This window comes from Haemorhous mexicanus, chromosome 2, assembly GCF_027477595.1.
Source record: "Haemorhous mexicanus isolate bHaeMex1 chromosome 2, bHaeMex1.pri, whole genome shotgun sequence".
NCBI classification, from domain to species: Eukaryota; Metazoa; Chordata; class Aves; order Passeriformes; family Fringillidae; genus Haemorhous; species Haemorhous mexicanus.
Genome location: NC_082342.1, coordinates 115,117,780 through 115,138,827, shown reverse-complemented (window position 1 = coordinate 115,138,827; position 21,048 = coordinate 115,117,780). Strand labels below are relative to the sequence as shown.

At 44.0% G+C, this 21,048-nt stretch overlaps 1 protein-coding gene and 1 long non-coding RNA gene across 5 annotated transcripts in view; one reads left to right on the top strand and one right to left on the bottom strand.

Annotated features, from left to right (window-relative positions):
• Positions 1-13,315, bottom strand: part of LOC132324042 (uncharacterized) — a 29,765-nt gene extending 16,450 nt beyond the window's left edge. The window contains exon 1 of the long non-coding RNA XR_009485498.1: positions 13,148-13,315. This is a non-coding gene — a long non-coding RNA (uncharacterized LOC132324042). The remainder of the gene's footprint in view (positions 1-13,147) is intronic.
• Positions 12,822-21,048, top strand: part of CASK (calcium/calmodulin dependent serine protein kinase) — a 189,507-nt gene continuing 181,280 nt past the window's right edge. For 2 of the 4 annotated variants that reach the window (XM_059839998.1, XM_059839997.1), the window contains exon 1: positions 12,822-13,045. In XM_059839998.1, coding sequence (XP_059695981.1) covers positions 12,987-13,045 — 59 coding nt within the window. In that variant the 5' untranslated portion in view covers positions 12,822-12,986. The remainder of the gene's footprint in view (positions 13,046-21,048) is intronic. The other 2 variants (XM_059840000.1, XM_059839999.1) reach the window with 1 other exon arrangement.

Genomic DNA, 21,048 nt, shown 5'->3' with positions numbered 1-21,048 from the left:
GATAGTCTCATGAGCAATCTTCTGCTCTATTTAGGGCTACTGTGTCATTTTTGTAACATGGAAAATCAAGAATAAAGAGGAAAAGGTAAAATAAAAAATCAGGCAAATGCTTAATCCAGTGTCTAAGAAACAGGGCAAAAAATGTTACCAGCTTTGTCTTATTTGAAGTGAGAGGTTAAACTTACAAGTAAACAAAAATGAGAAGTTCTTTTGAAAACCTTGACTTTTTATTTCAAATGTAATTCCAATGAAAGCAGGCTGTGCTGAGGAACAGCACTGTGGTCTGCTGAGGGTGACAGCTCCTGAGACCTGTGATGTTTTTGCATTGAAGGTGGAAATCCTCAAGTGTTGAATGGAAAATTTTTAATTACTATTAAATTGCCAGCAGGTTTTTTTGCCTATCCACAGTAAATTATTTCTGTAAACACTTTCAGATTTGGGGAGAACGTTTCAGAGATGAGTGGCTGGTTATGAGTGACATCCAGAGACTTCAAAGTGCAAGACCTGAACATTTTCTGAGCCACAGCTACTGTGGGCTGACAGTGGCAGCTGTAGAGCAGCCAGGGCAGGGAACCACAGCTTTCCAGAGCTCTGGAAAATGCCAAGAGCTGGTGCACAGAGCCAGGTTAAGCCATGGCAGTCAGAGAGATCCAGACAGGAATGAATCACTCAAACATCCTGGCTCTGTAGGCTTAGAGAATAAAGCCCAGGACCAAAAATAAAACTAAGGGTGTAACTTCACTGAAGACTACAATGGACAGCACAGATACTTGAGGCAATTTGAAATCAGTGAGCTTTCAGGGGAGCAAATTAACCCATGCACAGCTTTGTGCTTTCATGTACAACCAGCTTAACCAGTGAGCACACTCTCAGAAATTTTGTCATAGCTGCTTCAGTTTATGAGGTTTAAACTAAGGCATATAATCTTAAAACTGGGATGTGCTGGATGCTTAGGGACCAATAGACATCCATTCTGGTTGTAGCAGTCATGGCAGAAGCTCCTGTGTTCAGTCAAAAATGAGCTGGGTACCTTGAGCAATTTAAATAATAAGTCTTCATTAATCCATCTCATTTTCTAGAATGGTTTAGGAAATGATCACACGAGGGAGGGTGATGTTATCATTAGTATACCTAGCCTGACAGACAAGAAAGGGTTTAAAGATTCCTTGGAGAGACAAATGTTGCATGCAAATTTGTGCCTGGCAGAGCTGCCAGAACCAGCTTTCTAAGCCTGGCACTCTGCAGAGCAGAGGACACAGCAAAGCACTCAAGAAACAAGTGCCACTGCCAGTGACAAAGCTCTTGAGAAGCTGAAGGAGTGAGAGGCATCTCAACATAAAGTTTTCTTCCACCCACTCCAAGAAAGAAAATGGTGCAAGCTCTCTTCCAGTGATGGTGCTGAGGCCCTGGCACAGGGAAGCTGTGTCTGCCCATTCCTGGAAGAGTTCAAGGCCAGGTTGGATGGAGTTCTGAGCAACCTGGGCTAGGGGAAGGTGTCCCTGCCCAAGGCAGGGGAGCTGGAATGAAATGATTTTGAAGGTCCTTTCCAACCCAAGCCATTCTGTGACTCTGTGATTCTCTTTCAGTCGCATGTGGGTGTCAATATTTGCCAGCACCACAACTAAAAAGGTTCATGCTCTCATTCCCCAGAGATAAGTTTTAGCTGAAATTGGCTGTCTGCCACAGGGACCTGGGAAGTAGTACTTTAAAGAACAACATTCAGCTACAGAAACATGATTTGCAAGTTAAATGCAAACCTAGGAAACTTTTGCTGGCTGCAGGCACACTCATCCACTTAAAAACTGAGCTGATTCAAGGTCCAGAGACAGATTTTACATGAATCAAGCAGATTAAAAAGGAAAAAAAAAAAGTAAACACAGAATACAGACTTTGTTTGGCAAACCTGCTCTTACAAACAAGTTTTTTACAAAAAGTAATTAAAACTATTTACATACTGGGCCTTGTATATTATTCTGTCTTTACTAATAATCTTTATCAAGAATTGGGAGGTGCTCTTAATGTCAGATGGATGCTTAAAGACACTGGAGTGATCATTTTAAAGATGTCTTTGAAAAATTATAAAACGAGTGAAGGAAATTCATTTAGGGATTGAAAACGCTAAGAAAAGAGTACAGAGATTTGTCCTGATCCTAAACAAATGAATTCATCAAGGAAGTGGTAAGACTTGCCATATAGATACAGCAAGTACTTGTTCCCAATGCAAAGGAGAAACAAGCTTGCATGTCCTGGCTGGAAAGGAAAATCTGCAGTCAGCAGTCCCTTATCCTAGATGTGTATTGAGAGTATTCTCATTTTCCTGGGACAGTGCTGCTGGAAAAGATAACAGCCTAGAAAGATGGCATCCCAAATTTGAACCCTTATGCCAGGCCTGGCATACCTGATACAGGAATGTCTGACATCTATCGGGGTCCTGTTTAACCATCCTGTTCTGAAATATAAGTTTAGTCATATAACCATAACCTCCATCATCCCCAGCCTCCACAGGCCAGCAGAAAATGTTGAAGAACACACAGGAATGGATGACAATTCTGATTGAACCTAGTGCAGGTAATAAGTGGCACCATTGTAACATGAGTTGTTACTTGCTTACATTTTATTCAACTGAAAACTGAAAACAAGAGTGCCTGCTCTCGAGTGCTTACTAGGAAGGAACTCATTTCAAAGTCACTGCAAACAGCAGATACATGGGAAAAAATAAGAGGTGGGGGAAGGTAAAAGGGAAGCATAATCTGGGATACCAGGAGCTGTCACCATTTTGTAAGAAAGAACTGTGGGAATGAGGAGCAATGACTGTAAACAGCAATGATGTTGTAGGAAATATCCTGTGCCCAGAGATAACCTTGACACAGCAGGTGGACAGAAGCAGAGGAATACATGACACTTTCTCCAAAGGAGAAGTCCCAGCACTGCCATCTCACCTGAGAATTTCTGACAGCCAAGAGCCACAGCAGGCTCTGTCACTGACATATTTTTTCTGAAAAATCCCTTTGCCAGGATTTCTTCTCCCGGAAAGCTGAGAAGCCTCAGAGAAAAATGAAAACAATAATTATCTAAATGCTTCTCTTGTGTTTTGCTGCTTTGGAATGTGGTTTGGACATTGTTTACGAACTGGTCATTGTTTAATTGGTTTCATGTGAATTGTTTTAACTTAGTGACCAATCTTGGTCCAGCTGTGTCAAGGCTCTGGAAAGAGTCAGGAGTTTTCATTATTATCTTTTAGCCTTCTGTCTGTGTCCTTTCTCTATTCTTTAGTATAGTTTTAGAATAGCATTCTTTATAATAATATCATATCATATTAGCCTTCTAAGAACATGGAGTCAGTTTCATCTTTCCTTCCAACAGTGGGGACCCCAGAAAATACCACAGGTTGAGATAAATTTGTTCCAGGACGTGGCACAAGTGGAGCTAACAGACCTGCTGCCATCTGACAGCAGGAGTATTGATACTCTGGGAGATATTTCCAACTCCATGAATCAGTGCAGAGCACCTCAGACTAATTGAACATGTGCTTGTTCATTAAGTTAGATTAAGTTAGGAACTGAACTTCCTTATTATGTTAATGTTTAATTTCAGGATGCAGAGGGAAGTTGCTGAGAACCTTGTCTTTAAGAGGTTCTGGCTTGAACCAGTTGTTAAAAACAAGCTACAAATTGCACTGCTCTTGTTAGGAGCTCACACTCCAAGTCAGACAGATCCCTATCAAACTCCGTGGTGCCTGCTGGTTCCAGAACACAGAAATATTGAGGAGACATTTTTTCATTTCTGTGAAAGCCAGACAAGGAAAAAAATACCTTTCTCATTACTTTTTTAAAAGCTAGTAATCTTCTCCTTTTCTTTTAGGGCATCTATTACTATATTAACAGAAGAGTTTAAGGCATCCCCCTTTGAAAGATCAAAAGAAAAAAATCTCTATTTTATTTTAAAGGAAACTTGCTGGAGCTCCTTACTGCCTCCCCAGCATATCCAGAGTGATTATGCCTCAGAAATGTCTCTATCTGTTGGCTGTCTGTAAAGGAAATCCAGACAATTAGCTGAGATGGAGACCATTGAGGCCTAAAGTGAATGAAATTATTTTTATATGATTCTTTGATAGAAACCTACAGGATGAGAAAAGAGAATTGACCACTGCTTGTCAAAATCTTGGTTTACCTGACCAGCTGGGCACTGGCTGTATCTGCCCAGCAGAGGCCAACCAAGGGCCCTTCCCTGTCCATAATTCATTCCTGGTCTTTGTGCCCTTCACATCCTTGAGCTGACATGATTCTGCACAGGTACAGCTACTCTGGGCCACATCTGCTCTCTGATTAACTTCATACTTCCAACCAAAGGCACCAAAGGAAGGACAACACAACCCCATGTAAACCTCTTAGTACGGTGAGTCACAGCTTGTCCACTTATGGTAGGATTTACCCACTGATCTGACAATTACTGCAAATAACTACTTAAAAGATTTTTAGACAGCATCTCCTGTCTTCTGAAAGGAGAAAACCCTTGGTCCTGTCTGGTCCTTGTTGGAAATAATCAATTATTATGACTGAACTCAAGTTTCCAGTCTAAGAGGTGCCCTTCACTGACATCTGTAATGACTGAGCACAGGCACAGCCAAAGTCTGTGGGTGTGGAGCACAAAATGGACACCACGGCACTGGAAAATCCTCAGAGAGAACAGAAACAGCAAGGGAGAGTGAGGGATCTGAGGGTGACAGCATGGGAAGGACACCATTCTTCTGTGTGCATTTCTGCTCTGGGCTGGCCTTAGAGGTGTTTCTCTGTCCCTGTGCCTCTTACAGGATAGAGGTTTGGGTGGACTGTCAGCAATATGGGTTACTTCTGGCTATTTTCCTCACAGAAAAATTAATTATTCTTAGAGGTTTGTCCTTCTAAAGTTACTGTAAAAATATAATCCTGAGAACTTAGTTCTGCTAGATTCTTTTTTATTCCTTGTGCTAAGGACATCACCAGCATCAGACAGAGCTTCTGATTAGGAGTCATCATGCATAACATGAGGTTAGAACAGGTATTTGCAGCTCTTTAGAAAGTGTTTACATATTTCCATGATCCTTGGTTTTCCTCTGCTTCTATGATAACATATTTTACATTAGTGAAGGAGCAGAGAGCTGTGTTTGATGATGCTGTACACCTGGAGCTGAGAGAAAATTGAGGGCAAGTCTTGTCTCCAGATGAGCACTTATGGCCAAGAAAAGCCTAAAGCTGAGCATATTGGCCTGATGTAAAAACACCAGGGAAAGCATCACTGAGGACCACACTTTACTACAGCATAAACAACAATTTGCTCACCTATGTGTCACTCTCCTGTCCTTAAATCAAGATCCTTCTCCCACTTCTTTCCCCCTTCTGTTATATTCCCCACTGATGTTCCAATAGTGAGAGCAAATAGGGCAGCAATCACTAAAATAGTCTCCTACTTAGCACACAAGTGCCTTTTCCCAAGGAGAAAAAATTGCCTTTGTGGAAGCATTTTTTCCTTCCAAATGAAAAGGCCCCAAGCTACTCACAGAAGTCTCTGCTGAGATTTGGACCCTGTGCAGTACACAGGTGATCATCAAGGGAGAATGGCTGGAATTTCTTCAAAATAAGGGAGAGCCCATAAAGGGGGTGATCAGAGAGAGGCTGTGCACTGGGTCCACAGAGAGCTGTTCTAAAGTGTGGCAGTCTTTTTCTGCCTCTGCTTCTCCAAACTTCAGTTTCACAACAGCTTTTCAGCTGCAGCCAGAGTGTCAGGCTCCCAGCACAATGAATGCTGTGGACACTGCCAGGGATGAGGATGCCCATGGCCAGTCCCCTTGGATGGCTCTCAGAGTCCTGCTGCCAACATAAGCCAGAGGAAAAAAGGACATTTTTCTCCCAGTTTTTCCCTTTGACAGACATGAATAGAATTTCATGGGACATGGAAAACCTTACCCCTTTGCCCTCCAGGAGTTTTCCTCCTGCTAAATTTCAAAGATCTGTTGCAAACCATTTATGGCTTGGATTCCTGCAGGTAAAAAGTTTACAAGAATTTTCTCAATGGCAACTTGGCCAGTCTGAGTCAGGAAGTCAAAACCAACTCTTTCCATTGCAGGTGGTTTTACTCATGAAGTATAAAACAGCCTTGAAGTTTGGGTGTGAATAATCATGCAGTCCCAGCATAATACTCTAGAAAGGGAAAGCATAAGAGGGAGAAGGAAGTGGGAAGTAACTAAATGGTGAGGCAGAGGGTGTTCACTCTTCTGTGAAGATATTCCCCATCTGAAAAAAAAAAAAAGAGGCTGAGAACACCAGGAGAAAAAGAAAAAAGCTGGATGACAAAGAGGAAGATGAAACACTTAGTAAACAACTACTTACAGAATTAGTATTTTCTTCTAAAGTTATAAAATGTGGCAAGCTTAGCTTACCCTGAGGCTATAGGATAAGTGGTAAAGCCATAGCTGTGTCTTAGAAGCCTTCAACTGTAAACCTTGTCAGCTTTTGTATTGCATTACTGCACATTAATAGTGATCTGGGAAATGCAGTAAGAAAAATTTGGTATTTTAAACCTCATAAATAGGGTTTGGAAAATAAATTGGTGGCAGAATGGGGACAAAATAGAGGACAAAGTTTGGAATGAAAAATGAAACACAGAATAAAACTAAGAGGCTGAGAACACAAGAAATGCCCCAATGGGTTCACCTAGCCCTGCTTACCTGAGAGGGAAGACTGAGATCAGTCTCAGTGGCCTTCCTGGGTATGGAGATTATTTGAATTCCAGGTGTGCTGACTCTGGGCACTCACCTGAATGTGGAGAAGCTGACTGCATAATTTGTAGTGAAAACTGAATTTACACCTTCAAAAATGGAAACAGAGCAGTGGCAGTAGGAGATAGCTTTGAAAGTGCATGAAAGCCTGGTCACAATCTGCAACCCTTCCTCTTCCCAGCACCTACTGTTGCTGTACCAGGTCTGCCCCACAGCACACCCTGCCTACTCCATCCAGGGGTTTTCTTATAATAATGTGTCATTCCTGAAATGCTTTCATTGCTTTTTGAACCCCCTGATATTATTTGGTGTCCACAGATTCCTGTGGCAGGAAGTTCTCCAAAAGTTTGCTATCCAGTGTGTGTGTGTATTTTTTTGAAAGTAGGATCTGTCTTAAATTACCTTCCTGTTTGCTTTATGGATCAGTAGTGCAGGGTTTGAACAACTCTGTTTTCACCTTCATGCTTTCGTAAACCTCAGTTATACCTTACCTCAGGTGTCCTCTCTGCAAATTGACAAATCCCACCCTTTTTCCCCTCCTTGCAAGGCAGCTGGGTCATCTCTGGATTGGTTTTCTTGCCATTCTCTCTCTGTTCCCTTGCAAACTCCTTTGCCATCTTCCTGGAGATGGGAATGCCTAAAACATCCCAGCCCTCCAGCGGTGGGTGCACCAGAGTTTTATGTGGAGGCAAAATGACACTTTCTGCCTTGTTTTCATGCCTCTCCTGACACACCCAACACTGCCTTGGCTTTTTTTTTTTTTTTGGTCACTGTCACTGTCAGTGCACCCTGCAGCCGAGGTTTCAGAAAACTGCTGGCTGAGTCTGAGGGATCTTCCCAGAGCTGCAAGCACCAGTTCCAAGCCCAGCACCCAGCAGGGATGGTGCAGCTCAGGATTTCCTCTCAGTGAAGTATTTCCCTGCCATTCATCTATATCAAAGCTCCTCATTTGCTCTGCTTTGTGGGGCCCTTCTGGAGTTTCTATTAGGGTGGCACCTGTCTATCAAAAGAGCTTAATAACCTTGTACAAAACACAGGAGAGTGAGAAATGCAAGAAAGAAGGAAAGAAAGACATGAAAGGAAAATAAAAAGGTAACTAGTTTTCATTTCTTTGTGCTAGTACTTAGCATTTTGATATTGTCTTTATAATGTGATTTTTAATTATTTTTCTCTATATAGGTGCATGACTGCAGCATATGGTTGCAAATGATGAAAAGATAAGTGGAATTTTCAGTTGGTTTTATTACCTGGTTTTAACCCCTCTAAGACATTTTTAATTTTAAAAAGTTTCAATAAAAGCATCCTGGAGAGATTTCCTCTACAGTTCTTATAATTTAATCCATAATCATCAATGAGGAAAAGCTGCAGCTGGGGAGAAATAAATAAACACCTCCAGTAATGCAATCAAGGCACAGCTACATGGTACACAAGGAAGGGGAAAATCAGCAGAATGGCAAGGAATAGCTAAAGAAATTCAATTAAATAAGGGTTTGTGTAATTTTAAAGTATTCCTCTCTCTTTTGATGTTGTCAGCTGTTCTTACCTGGGACAGTTTCACCTTTGGAAGTTGATTTTGAAAGGTGACTTGTGATTCTTCTGACAGTATCAGATTGGGTCACCTTTGGTTTAGTTTAATGCCTATCTCCAGTAGTGTTACCATAATTTCTGTTTAATTATGAGTAAAATCTAATTGCAGATGAGGAAAGTGACCAAGACCTGTCTGGTTACTGGCCCTGGGTCAGTGTGAGCCGTGCCAGAGGAAGGGGATGTGGTCACCGTGTCTCAAGGGCAGTGAGAGCAATTCCTCGTTCCAAAGAGGCACCTCTCAGCCTGCTGCCCAAGAAAAGGAGGTTTTGCCATGCTCACACTACACCCAACTTTCCCAGGAACTTTTGAACCTGGCGGTCAATTCCAACAGAATCAGTCAGGGGCAAGGTACAGATGCCTGAGATAAACTCCAACTGCTTTTTGAAGAGAAGTGGCTGCAGAAAAGAGACCTGGTGGTGGCTTCAGTGAGGAAAGGTAGCACTGAGAGTCCCCTTCTCACTGAGCAATGGAGAACTGACACTGTGAAGGAACTTAAAAACAACTCCACTGGGGGGGAAAAAATGCAGTTGGAGATTATCTTCCCAGACAAACATCACTCACCTGTTAAGACAAGCATTCGTGGGAAACCTGGCCTCCTTAATTACAGTGTGGCACAACTTGTGTGCTACACCTGAGCTCTGCAGCTGCAGCCTACCCTGCCACATGGCAGATTCTGAGCTGATTTAATTACAGACTTTTGTAAGAAGTCATCCAGACCTACTCCAGCTCAGCTGATGGCTTTTGAGGGTTCTTTTCACTAACAGTTTTTTTACAAGGACTGAAAATGTCTGTGCCTGTGATCAAAACACGCTCCTACTGCCCAAAGTATGAACTGTTTTCAGCTCATAAAACATGCACACCTAAACAATATGGCAGTTTGTCAGAAACCTGGTAGGCCTGCAATATTCTCTCCTACAAATTACAACAGCTCACACTCATCTTCAGTGTTGCTCTCAAACTTTGTAAGAGGGAGGGAATTAATACCTGGGTTACAGATCACAGCACCCTGTTATATTTGGAATTCCTGTTAAATTGGAATCTGAGGAACAAGATTTGGTGCTTCCTACATCTGTGGGATAAAAGAACAGAGCTGTCACACCACTGAAATTTCTTGGTCTTCATCATCATCTACCTTTTACATCAAACTTTAAAATGAAAATACCATAAAGACTCTTTGGGTAACTGATAACTACTGCTCCAAAACCAACTTTTGAACAACTTACCTGCCCCGTGGCTCACGCTGTGCAGACTGTATGTGGAAACCCTGAGAAGACCCAAGGCAAATAAAATTTGAAAACCCCACAAAATTTTTAGAAATAAGTTTTCTAGTGCCCAAGCCCACATTCAGCTACTCCTTAGCATATTTTGAATGCAATAGTGGTTCATCTAAACATACACAACCTTAACCAGCCTGTCCAGAATCTGGCAGCCAGGCAGCTCAAACATGTCCAGTGCTTTGGGGAAGGCTACCAGGGGCTGTAGGCCATGTCCTCATGTGAACACTCAGTGGCCTTCTCTTTCTCTTTCCTGATCAAAAAGTCCCTCTCCCAGCTCTGAAATAACTGACCTGTTTTCAGACCACTACCTTGCCATTAAATAATTTCAGGTCTCAAGTGCAAAGTTTCTTCTGCTCTGACGTCAAACCTTATGGCTACACTCTTTTTGATGAGATGTTAGATGTCCATATTTCAGAATTATTCATTTAATCCCACACTGGATACATGGGTGAAAATCAAGAATGCTTGCTTATGAAAGGGAATGGCTACTTTTGAACTTGTGGCTGGAATTTCTGATCACAATCACGCCTGTAAATTCTTTGCTTGGATTACCGTGCTACTGAGTCCTGGCTGGTGGCAGACTAATGCTCATATTTTCCTGAGCCCATTCAATGTGGAACAGAGTTACAGCACAGTTCTCAATTGTTCCAGTAACTGCTGATGCAGTGGTATCCTTGCTGCGTTTGCTGGCTCACTCTGCAACATTTTATGATCCAGATCTACACACAAATCCTGCTTCAGACAGATTCTTCTCATGCAACTCAAACAGGAGGCAGCACCCGTGTTCACCCTCCCCCTGCACTGAGCATGGACAACTGACAGGTTTGATGGATCCACCTTGCTTCCTCTAACAAGCACATTCTTTCCTCAAGGATGGGGAAAAAATAAAAAACCAACCAAAAAATAAACGAAAACCCCGAAAAAATTAGTAAGCTCGGTCCATCAGATAAAAAAAGCAGTCACTACCCTCGTTCCTCAAGTAAGCCAGATGCCTCCTGGCATTCCCTGGATGGCAGGGAATGGATCACCTCTCCTCAGCAAAAGCCCATTTTTGTTCCATGTCTTCCAACTTCCTTTACAGGAACTTCCTTCCCACAAATAACCCTCAACCTGGGCCCCAGGATCTTGTCCTTTAGCAGAAAGCCACAATTATGTGCTGCCTATTCCCAAACCCAAGCCAAGGGTCCTCTGAAGTTCTTAAGGGTTTGCTCTGTTTCAATATTTTGGCACAAAGGCCCCCATATATTATGCCTGGTAAACTTTTATTGAGTTTAAACTGTCACACCTGGGCAATGTGGCCCGGTGTGACACAAGAACTCGGCATCCAGAGAAAGGTAACACCTCAGGTGAGGCTGCTGGAGCAGCCAAAGCATCTGGCCCAGCTCAGGAGGAGATCCACCACCAGCAATTTTCTTCCTTGTGCACTTTTTTATTGTTCTTTATGTTTCTCATGATAGCTTTGCAGACAATTTCAGCTCAAGTGAACACTCACCCATATTCTAAATATTCTTACTGAGTGACCTGTGTGGGACTCAGCCTTGTGGGCCTGAAAGAGGAAAAAAAATGGGTGCCCACGTTTAGCTGTGTTAAATTTAGAGAGCAGTTTAAATATATCAGCTTTTTGTTTGCAGTCCAAAGAGCAGATGGTGGTTTAAATATTTTTAAAAGGTTTGTATGGGATGGAGCACAGACCCACAGGAATGTCTCTCACCCTGTAAGACAGCACTGTGCAGTGATGTAATTATTGGACATAATTAATTAGATGTAATTATTTTCACTATTTTTTCTTGATTTTTTTTCTTTTTAAAGTTGTCTGGAGACAGGAACAAGGTAAAGTGTTGTCAGCTCTACCTTTCAAAGCCCACCTTTAAACCATTTTATCAGATAATTCTGCTCTGACAGTCTTTTCCTCTGTCTGGGGAGTAATTCCATAATTTACCTCTGTTAAGGAGTTTTAGGAAGTTGCACATGTGCTAATGCACCTTGACAGAAACACTTTTTGTAAGCTGCAAGAGTTCCTGACTAATTCCTTCAAAAGAGCTTTGTTTTCTTCCACAAACCAGCCAAGTTCTCAAAAAACTTGGAAAAGCACACACGCGCAACATGTTCAAAACCGTGTAACGACGAACGGGGAAGGCACTCGGGTGTTTTAAGGTTCACCCGGTGTCTCGCACGTTGTGTTTAAGGGGCTGGGGCAGGAACGCCAGCCAGCGGTGACGCGCACAGCTGGAGCGGCGGCTGAAGCCGCACGCCCAAAGGTGAATTCGCTACTTTCAGGGATAAAGAGCGGCTTTCCCAGCAACAAAGGCGGTTCAGATCGTGCGGCAGAAAGCACTCACAGCCCGCTGGAATGCAGAGTGAAAAATAAAGCACTGCACAAAGCTCTACGAGCCCGGTTCGCGCAGAGGTTCTTTATTGCCACAGCCCGGTTCGTGCGAACGCGGGGACGCGGCGGGACCCCCACGCCTGCCGCGGGTGCGATGGGGGCGACAACGGCGACAATGGCGATAAGGGCCGCCGGAGCGATAAGAGCGCGCGGCACCCGCGCCCCGACCACCTCCCCGCGCCATGACGTCACACCCCCTCCCCGCGCCATGACGTCACCGCGCCCCGCGCCTGCGCGAGCCCCCACCGCTCCCGCGCGCGGCCCCCCCCCCCCCCCCCCCTCGCCTCGCGCCTCCCCGGACCCCTCGAGCGGGCGGTTGGAGGCGTGGCCTCCCGCGCGCGTGCGCGCGCGCCCCCGGCGGCGCCCGCCCCCGTGACGGGTTTGCGTGACGGCGGCGGCACCGGGAGCACGCGCGCGCGCGCGCCCACCCGCCCTTCGGTACTGCGAGCGCCTATCGCGACCGCCTGTCGCGATCGCCGCCTCTCCGCCGCCGCCTCCTCCTCACGCCCGGGAGCGGAATCAGCGCCCGCGCCTGGTCTCCCCCCGCCCTTCCCCCTCCCACTATTATCCTCCCACCCGGCGCTCCCGCCCGCCCGGGAACGCGCGCCCCGCTCCCGCCCGGCGAGGGAGTGACCCGGCGTTGCCGCCCGCCCCGATCCCCTCCATGGCTCCCGCGCCGCCCCGCTGAGCCGGAGCCGCCCGCCGGGAGCCGCGGCTGAGCGCGGGAGGGAGGGGGCGGGAGGGGGGTGGGAGGCGGGGGCGCGGGGGGTGCGACACGCGCGGGGAGCGGCGGCGGCCGCGGCAGGAGGCGGAGGAGGAGCGGCAGGAGCGGGGAGTCCCGGCGCGGCCGCGGGAGCCCCGGGCGAGCGGGCGGCGCTGGGAGCGGCCGGGATTTACCGTGGTGGCGGTGGGCGCTGAGCGGCGGGGGAGCCGGGCGTCCCCGGGGCCGCCGCCTCTCGGGCTGAGCCCCCCCGCCCGGACCATGGCCGACGACGACGTGCTGTTCGAGGACGTGTACGAGCTCTGCGAGGTGATCGGCAAGTGAGTGCGGCGGGGAGCGGGCAGGGCAGGGCTGGGCGGGGGGAGCGCTGCCCCGCGCCCCCCGCCCGCACGGGGCACGGGGATGCTCCGCCCGGGACCCACCTGAGTCGCCGCCGGCGGGTCCGTGCGGGGTCCGGGTCCCCCCCCGTGGCCGGTGCCCACCGTCCTCGTCACACGGGAGGCGGAAGGGGGAGAAGTGACCCCATGTTTCCTCAGCCACCATGATTAACCACCTCGCCATCGCTCAGCCTGGCTGCAGCAAGCGGCAACCACTTCCCACCCCTTTTCTTCTCCTCCCCCCCCCGATATCCCATTCCTGGCACACCCATCAAGGATTGCCTCTTGGGGAAGGGAGAGGGAAGATAGCTCTCCGTAGATCCACCTATTCGCTGGGTGTCTGCATATCTGTGCGCCAGGTGTTGGGTTTTCCTCTTCTTTGCTGCATAATAACCGGCTTGGTAGTGGCGCTCGGGTAGTGCTCGGTTCTCGTCCAGATCCATCACTCTGGCTCGTGTGGAAATGGAGATGTACAAGGCAGGAGGAGTGCTTGGCCTTTTGAGTCTTATTATGCAACTGCTGTTAAACCGATGCTCGAGGCTTGTACGAAACCTGGGAGTTGAGGCAGCGGCTGGCGTTCCCCAGCTGCTGTTTCGGGTTACCGCTGTTGGATGAAAATGACAATTCGAGTCACCAAGAATATGCAGAGACTCCCCCAAATCAGATGGTGATAAAGAATTAAACATGAACTCTATTCTCCCCTGCCCCCGTATTTCTGTGACTGCTCAGTTTTGAAATCTGTTCTTTATTTCTTCATCGTCTTTCGTGTATTTTCTGTAGTTATGTCCGTGTTGCAGAAAGGACAGGAAAGATACAGTGATACTGAGACTGCTTAATTTTCTGTGTGTCTGATTCCAAAGCTGAGATTGCTCTACAAGCCTTAGTAGTGACACTGTTCAGTGTGCCTGGAGTTTTCTTCTTCATGACAATGGATTTTATGAGAATAATTGAGCGTGTTTTGGTTATAAACAAAGAATGTTTCCTGCATGTATTCTCTTGCCCGCTCTCCACCCTGATGCTTTTCAGTGTATATGGAGTGCTGTCTGCTTTCAAAACCAGGGCTAAAAATATTCCAGAATTAATCTTTTCTCGAGATTATACTGAAATGCTGGTCTTGGACATAGCAGGTGGCTTTGTTGTCAGCAGAAGTTTCAGCACTCAGTTGTGTCGTTTCACAAGACACTACCACCTTGCTCCTAACACAACTTTTAAAAATATTAAGCTCCAAGGGCCTTGTTTGCCATCATAAATGGTATATGATTGTTTTAACTCGATGCTGTTGAGGAGCTTCTGTAGGAGCAGAACTCTTGTTGTTAAAGGTGTTTTGAATACAATTTTTGGCACACTCCTTTCACGAGTGGTGTTATGCTAACCACTGCAGTTCACACTCGGATTTATTCCTGCCCGATTGCCATTAGCAGGAAGGTGCAGTGCTTATGCATGACCGCACACCCTTTCAGAGGATGGATGATCGATTCACAGGGGGCCAGATGTTTGCACATCTCCGCTGACTTTTTGTTCTGTGGCTGGAGAATTTCGAAGCTCTAAACCGGTGGATTAAGTGTTAGCTGCAGAAGTTCCACACGAGATTTAGGTAGTGTAGAGAGTGTTGTGATGTAACTAGATCTAACAGATAAATATTGAATCACAGCAGCAGGGTGATGCCAAGAACACTGTAGCAAAAACAGGGTGTATCACTGAAAATAGCAGCAGTGGTGGTGTGAAGGGCTGATAGCTGATTGTGATTACTCAGGTTTTTCCGCACAGATGTCAAGTCCATCCTCTAAAAATACCCAAACATTTAAAATATAGATACACAACTTTCATGTGCAATTTATGAGTGGTGTACCTGTTTCTTTGCAATGCTGCAGAGGTAAATTCCAAGGGACCAGAGGTGCAGCATCTTTATTTAGCTTACAGATTCTGGGTGCCACCTTGCCTGTCCATAAGAAACTTCAGGAAAGCTGCTGTAAATCTGCTTTGAATTGCTACATATGCATCTGACCAAACATCTTTCAGTGAAACATGCACTAAATGTCTGCATGTCCCTGGGATTTGTTATTGATTGATACAGCGATTTAGTTCTTGCAGCTAGCACATCTGGCTCTGATTTGCATTTCGGACACATGAAATACTAAAATGTGCAATTTATCTTTCCTAAACAGGTAGTTACTACTGTCACTTAGGGTAGTAAAAGGTATTTTCGTAAAAGGTGTGGGAAAGAGGTCTTTGCCCATAAAATGTCTGAGTGTTTAGTCAAAGTTCTCATACAATTTACCAGAGAAATCAGGAGGTACTGTCTTGGCTGACAGTTGACAGTCCAATTTGTTGAGGCATATTCTGATCTTTAGGATAAGCTTTAAACAGTTCTAAATACAATAAACTGATAAGACTGACTTTGAGTAAAGGCAGCAATAATAGCTTTTGGTGAGGAAAAATTACAGCGTAATAGTATATATGAATAAAATGATGGGAATGACAATGATAAACTGTTTATTATGTGACATTTGGTGTGTTTAAGTTCTGCAAGCATGCATTTTTCATTTTTAAGGGGTGTGGGTGGAAAGAAAGGCCAGGAGGGATAGCGAGAAATTCTAGTTCATGTTTTCAATAGAAAAAAATGTTAGGGGAAATCTTATTTTGCATATATTTCCAGTATACCTTTCCATTGCTGAAAGCTATATGAAAATACAAATTGGAATAACAATTCAAATTTCTCATTGAACTTTTTAAAGTGGCATTAATGACACTAACATTAGTAATGTATTTTTACTTAACCAGATGTTTTATGTTTGAGGTTACCATCTCTTCAGCTTGGCTGACACAAACATTCTTCAGAAAGAAATAAATTGGGGATTTCTTTTTTAGCCTTCAAAAATGTGTTAACATATCTGAGGATAAGTGATAGTGATGAAAAATACAAGTGTGCCATTTTTTTTCTAACTTGCTTTCAGGTGACTTTGAAGAGATTCTCCCTGTATATTGGTTGAGAAGTACACAGCCTTAAAATCTTTAAGGTTATTCCTATGTGGATCAGATCATGTGTTTGATTGACAGCTCACAGATAGTAGTGCTAAGTGTACTTGTTTATTTTTTATTAGAATTTTCATTCAAAGTGCTTTGAGTAGTTTATAAAACATAGTAGGTGTAAAATTGAAACTTCTTGGCTACTCATCCAAGGTGCAGAGTGTTCTATCATAGAAGCTCCACATACACATAGCAGGAGTTTTCTTTATGCCAGAGAGAGAATGTCTGTCTTCAGTAGGTGTTGAATCTAGAAGAGTGAGGCGAGGTTTTTGTGATAGAGCCTTGTTCTGCAAGGACTTTATTTTAAATTATCTGGTTTTATGTTTCTGTACCTCTTAAGATCCATATCAGTTTATGTTATCATTAGAGGAGAACCATAAAGATCGTCTGACCTTTCTAACAGCAGGACTTACTTAATATTTTTCTAAATGTTTAAGTTGTAAATACAATGGGATAAAGATGATAGTCATTTATTTGTGTTTAAAAGGGCTTTGGTCACAATTGGTCATTGATCCTGGGGTGCATTAGGAAGAGCATGGCTGGCAGCTGGAGGGAGGGGATCCTGCCCCTCTGCTCAGCCCTTTGAGGATCACCTGGAGTGCTGTGTCCAGCTCTGGGCTCCTCAGGACAGGAGAGACACTGGAGTGGGTCCAGTGGAGGGTGACAAAGGTGATGGAGGGACTGGAGCATCTCACTGAGGACAGGCTGAGGGAGCTGGGCCTGTCCAGCCTCGAGAAGAGAGGGCAGAGAGAGCCCTCATCCCTGTCAGTGTCTGCAGGGAGGGTCAGGGCATGGACCAGGCTCTGCTCCGTGGGGCCCAGCGATGGGGCAGGAACTGATGCCCAGAAGCTCCACATGAGCATGAGGAAGAATTTCCTTCCTGTGCACTGGAACTGATTGTCCAGAGAAGGGTTGGAGTCTTCCCTCACTGGATCTATTTCAGAACCATCTGGACATAATCCTGTGCTGTGTGCTGTGGGATGACCCTGCTTGAGCAGGGAGGTGGGACCAGATGACCCATGGTGGTCCCTTCCAGCCTGATTCATGCTGTGATATTAATAGCCACTTAAACTGTGCATTTTTGTAATTTTTTCTTCTGTTTGTGGGCTGTATGTGCCATCACTGTGTGTGTGGTAGTGCAGTTGTTGGCATTTCCAGTACCCAAGGATACCATGATGTTTGGTGCTAATGCTGTCAGAGCTTCCAGGACATTCTCTGCAAACTTGGTTAAGGCTAATCCTCTTGTGCACTGCACGGGTGAGGATTTTAGTTTGTTTTCATCCCTCCTTGCTCTGTGATGGGATGAATCTCTCTGCTTGGGTTCTTCCATCTAGTAAAGAGTAGTTAAAGGGCGAGAGCCAGCAGTCATTGCTCCCTTCTCCCTTCTCCTTCCAGACTACCAGCACAGCTGGAACACCACAGATGTGAGCTGAGGATGCAAATCGTGGGACATGGGTTGGTTGGCTGGTTTTTTTCCATTAAAAATTGAAGGCTTCTAGCCCACTGAAGTCAGACAAGGGGTGGTGGGTGCAATTCCATCCTAAGCTCTTACCTGGACTTGGAGGTGCTTTTGATTTATGCCTCAGTCTGGGAGTGTTCAAGGAAAAGGATGACACAGCTTGTGGATTCCTTGTCCAAGAAATACTGAAAACTTTTAATAATTGTAATTATTGTGGTAACAAAACTATGTAGAGATATTTTGATGGTTTCAGTGGTATTGTTTTTCATTATTGCCTCCATTTTCATTCACAGGAATTAGAATGTTGTTGACTCTCAAACATACTTTTACTCTAGTACACTGTTAAGATTTTGCATTTCCTGTAAAACCAATGCAAATAACTGATGGGTGTAATTAATGACAAATCAGATGGAAATATGAAACAACTGTAGTATGTACTCACTGTTTGTAAAGGGGGGGGAAGGGAACTTCTTTGGGATATGGCAACTGATTTGTCTAGCTTAGCCTTTTGAGTTTTTTAGTACTATTTGAAACTCTTTGCTAATAAAACATTCTTGGCTGTTGTCACTGTTACAGTATGTAAGAGTAACAGATTATTACAAATATTTGATTTAAGCATGAGGTCGTAATGTGCATTTCTTCAGGAAAATAGTGGTTGATTATTTGTAGTATATAATTGCCAGAGTATATCCTTAGGTAAGTTATTCTCCTATGGATTTTAGCTGTAGCAGTGACCCATTTATACTTAAGAGGCTCTGCCTACTTAAGAGAAGCAGCTGAATACAGAATAGAATGAGCAAACCTGGTTGCAGAGTACATTTCAACCACTACTCTATTTGTATGGCTTTTTCTAATATTGATAACCAGCAGCATTCCTGTGTAGCTCCTACTTGAGGAAGAATTCCTTCATGGAAGGGGTTGCTAAGCATTGGAATGAGCTGCCCAGGGGGGTGGAGGAGTCACCATCCCTGGAGCTGTTCCTGAGATGACTGGATGTGGCACTCAGTGCCATCCGTGGTTGGGTTGACTGGGTGGTGATTGGTCAGAGGTTGGAGTCAGTATCTTGGGGGTGTTTTTCCAACATAAATGATTCTATGATTCTTAGGATGTGAACAAGACAGCTGAAGTGATTGGGAAGTTGAGGACTGCTTAAGAAGGGAGTTTGGAGGAACTTGATCTGGGAAGATACAGGCTGAGAAAGATTGTGCAGGGGCTTTGCAAGTATGTTTATATGTTTAAACACCCAAGAGAAGGAAGCCTTGAAAATGAGCAAATCTGAGCAGACTGTGTAATTTCAGCCTGAAAGTTTGAAGATTTTAGACCAATTCACTACTGAGATTCTGGATCAGATGTCTGTGAGAAGTTGTGGGATGAAAAAAGTGACCTTGACTTGAAGATTTGCTAAGTTAGGAGTTTGATCTTTTTATTAAAATAGTATGAAGCTTCAGAAAAATGGGGTCCAGGCTTCAGGACCCAAGTGATTCTTGATTCAATCTCCTGAATTTCAGTTCAAACATAGTACTTAAAATAAAATGCTCTAGGATAAAGAAATAGTAGGGGAAGAAGAGAGACACATTTTATGTCAACAGCCACTCACCTACTTAGCCCTCTCTCTGATACACTGTGCTTTTTAATAATCTTTTATACAGATGTCACTACTATGAAAGGTAATCAAGCATTATTAACCTCAGTATGATGTTTCCAAAGATCACTTCTCAGGAACTTGTAGTCATATTAAATGTGTCATCTAAAGAAGGATGACTCCAGAAATGAGTGGTTGTTATAAGTAGGTATTTCATGCTGAATTGTGGAGTTGATAAAAATAACTCTCATGAATGAAGGGAGTGCTTTTTTTTAATATGCAGCATGACTATCAGCATGGCCAGAACTATCATCCCTACCTGTTAAAAAAATTAAACTTCTTGAGATAGTGTGTCAGCTATTCCCACCAACAGAACCCCAAGAAACTTTTATTTTTCTTTGCCTACATCAGAGAAGTGTGTAAGAGGATACCTTGGTAAGGCATCTAAAGCATGGGAAGAGAGTTCAGCATGGCTGTAAACTGAACTGTGCTTTGTGTGCCAAGTTAGTACCTTGTCTTCATAAACTTTGTGCTGCATTCAGAATGGGTTGCAGTGTTCCTTGGGAGGTGTCTGTTGGTGCAAGGAATGCTGCCCTTGTTGGAAACAGCAGTGCACAGCAAAACTGTGGCATTTCAGTTACCTTTGTGTATCTTTTTTGGAAGTGAAAACAGTGAATAAGGTTCGAATAATTTTTGGAGCTTGACCACAAAAGACCTTTACATTGTAATCAGGGTTTATTTTTTCACTTCAGTTTGTATATCTTTCAGTTTGTATCTCTTTCCAGACATATTACTAAAACCTTTTACAGGATAAATTTAAGACTAAAAGGACTGAAGACTATTGTCTAATGTATTCTCACAGGATAGAATTGAATGTACCTTGGTTCACAGGGGCCTTGACCTTTTACTTTCATGACTTTCTTTTTAGAATAGGATAAGAAGGGGTAGCCAGCAAGTTAGTCCGTATGTTCTTTTGTTGCAGTGGGGCTGTGCTTTCCTTCCAGGCTTAGGATTTGTCAGAATTTTTGTGTTATCAATATTTTGCCAATTTCTGTATTGACTTAACTTTTGCAGAAGTCAGTAGTTAGAACAAGTTTCTAGCACCTGAAAACATTAATAGTTGATGCATAGTTCTTAGAAACTTTAAAAGTTCATTGTCTGTTTAAGAAGTTCTGAATATTTGCCTTCCACCAAGGATTCAAAGTAGCATTTGGTTGAATAGATTTTTACTTGGCTCCTTCGCCTGTTTCTTTGGCTACCCAGTGGGAGGTCACTGGGTGCAGCTACTCTGATTTCATTTTTAACTAACAACTCCATTTTCTTTTCTGGATTTTGTGGACATAAGCAGTTATTCCTAGCATTTAATATTGAGTAAATTTTCTAGGAAAATTTATGAACTAATTGTGAACTAAGAAAGTTGTACAAAACTTTCCTCTGACCAAATTTTTTAGAAGTAAAAGCTGGGGTGTACAGGCATTTGCAGTGGTTCAAAATGTGTTCTGTTCAGTTGTTTGGAAGCACTTTAAGGCAAGTTGCAAAACTAGTTTTGTCTTATCAAAGTGTCAGTTCTGCTGCAGCTGAGATTAAGAAACCCTTAGAATTTCCAAGTGTGCCTTTCCTAGGAACATGTAATACTAGGGTAACTTGTGACTTCATATAAATTCAGTTACCAGAGTTTGGAAGGCAGTTGACTTTTGCAAGTTGAATTTTTGATCCAAAGATCACTAGGAGTAAGGAAGGAAGTCTGAACTGTAGAGAGGTTGAGGCTTCTCAGGTTCAGTCTTTAAGATATTCAGAACTTCATGAAATCTTTTTCTAGGTATCCTGTTATGTGGGTCTGTGAAGTAGACATAACACCACCAAAAGCAAAAAAAAAAA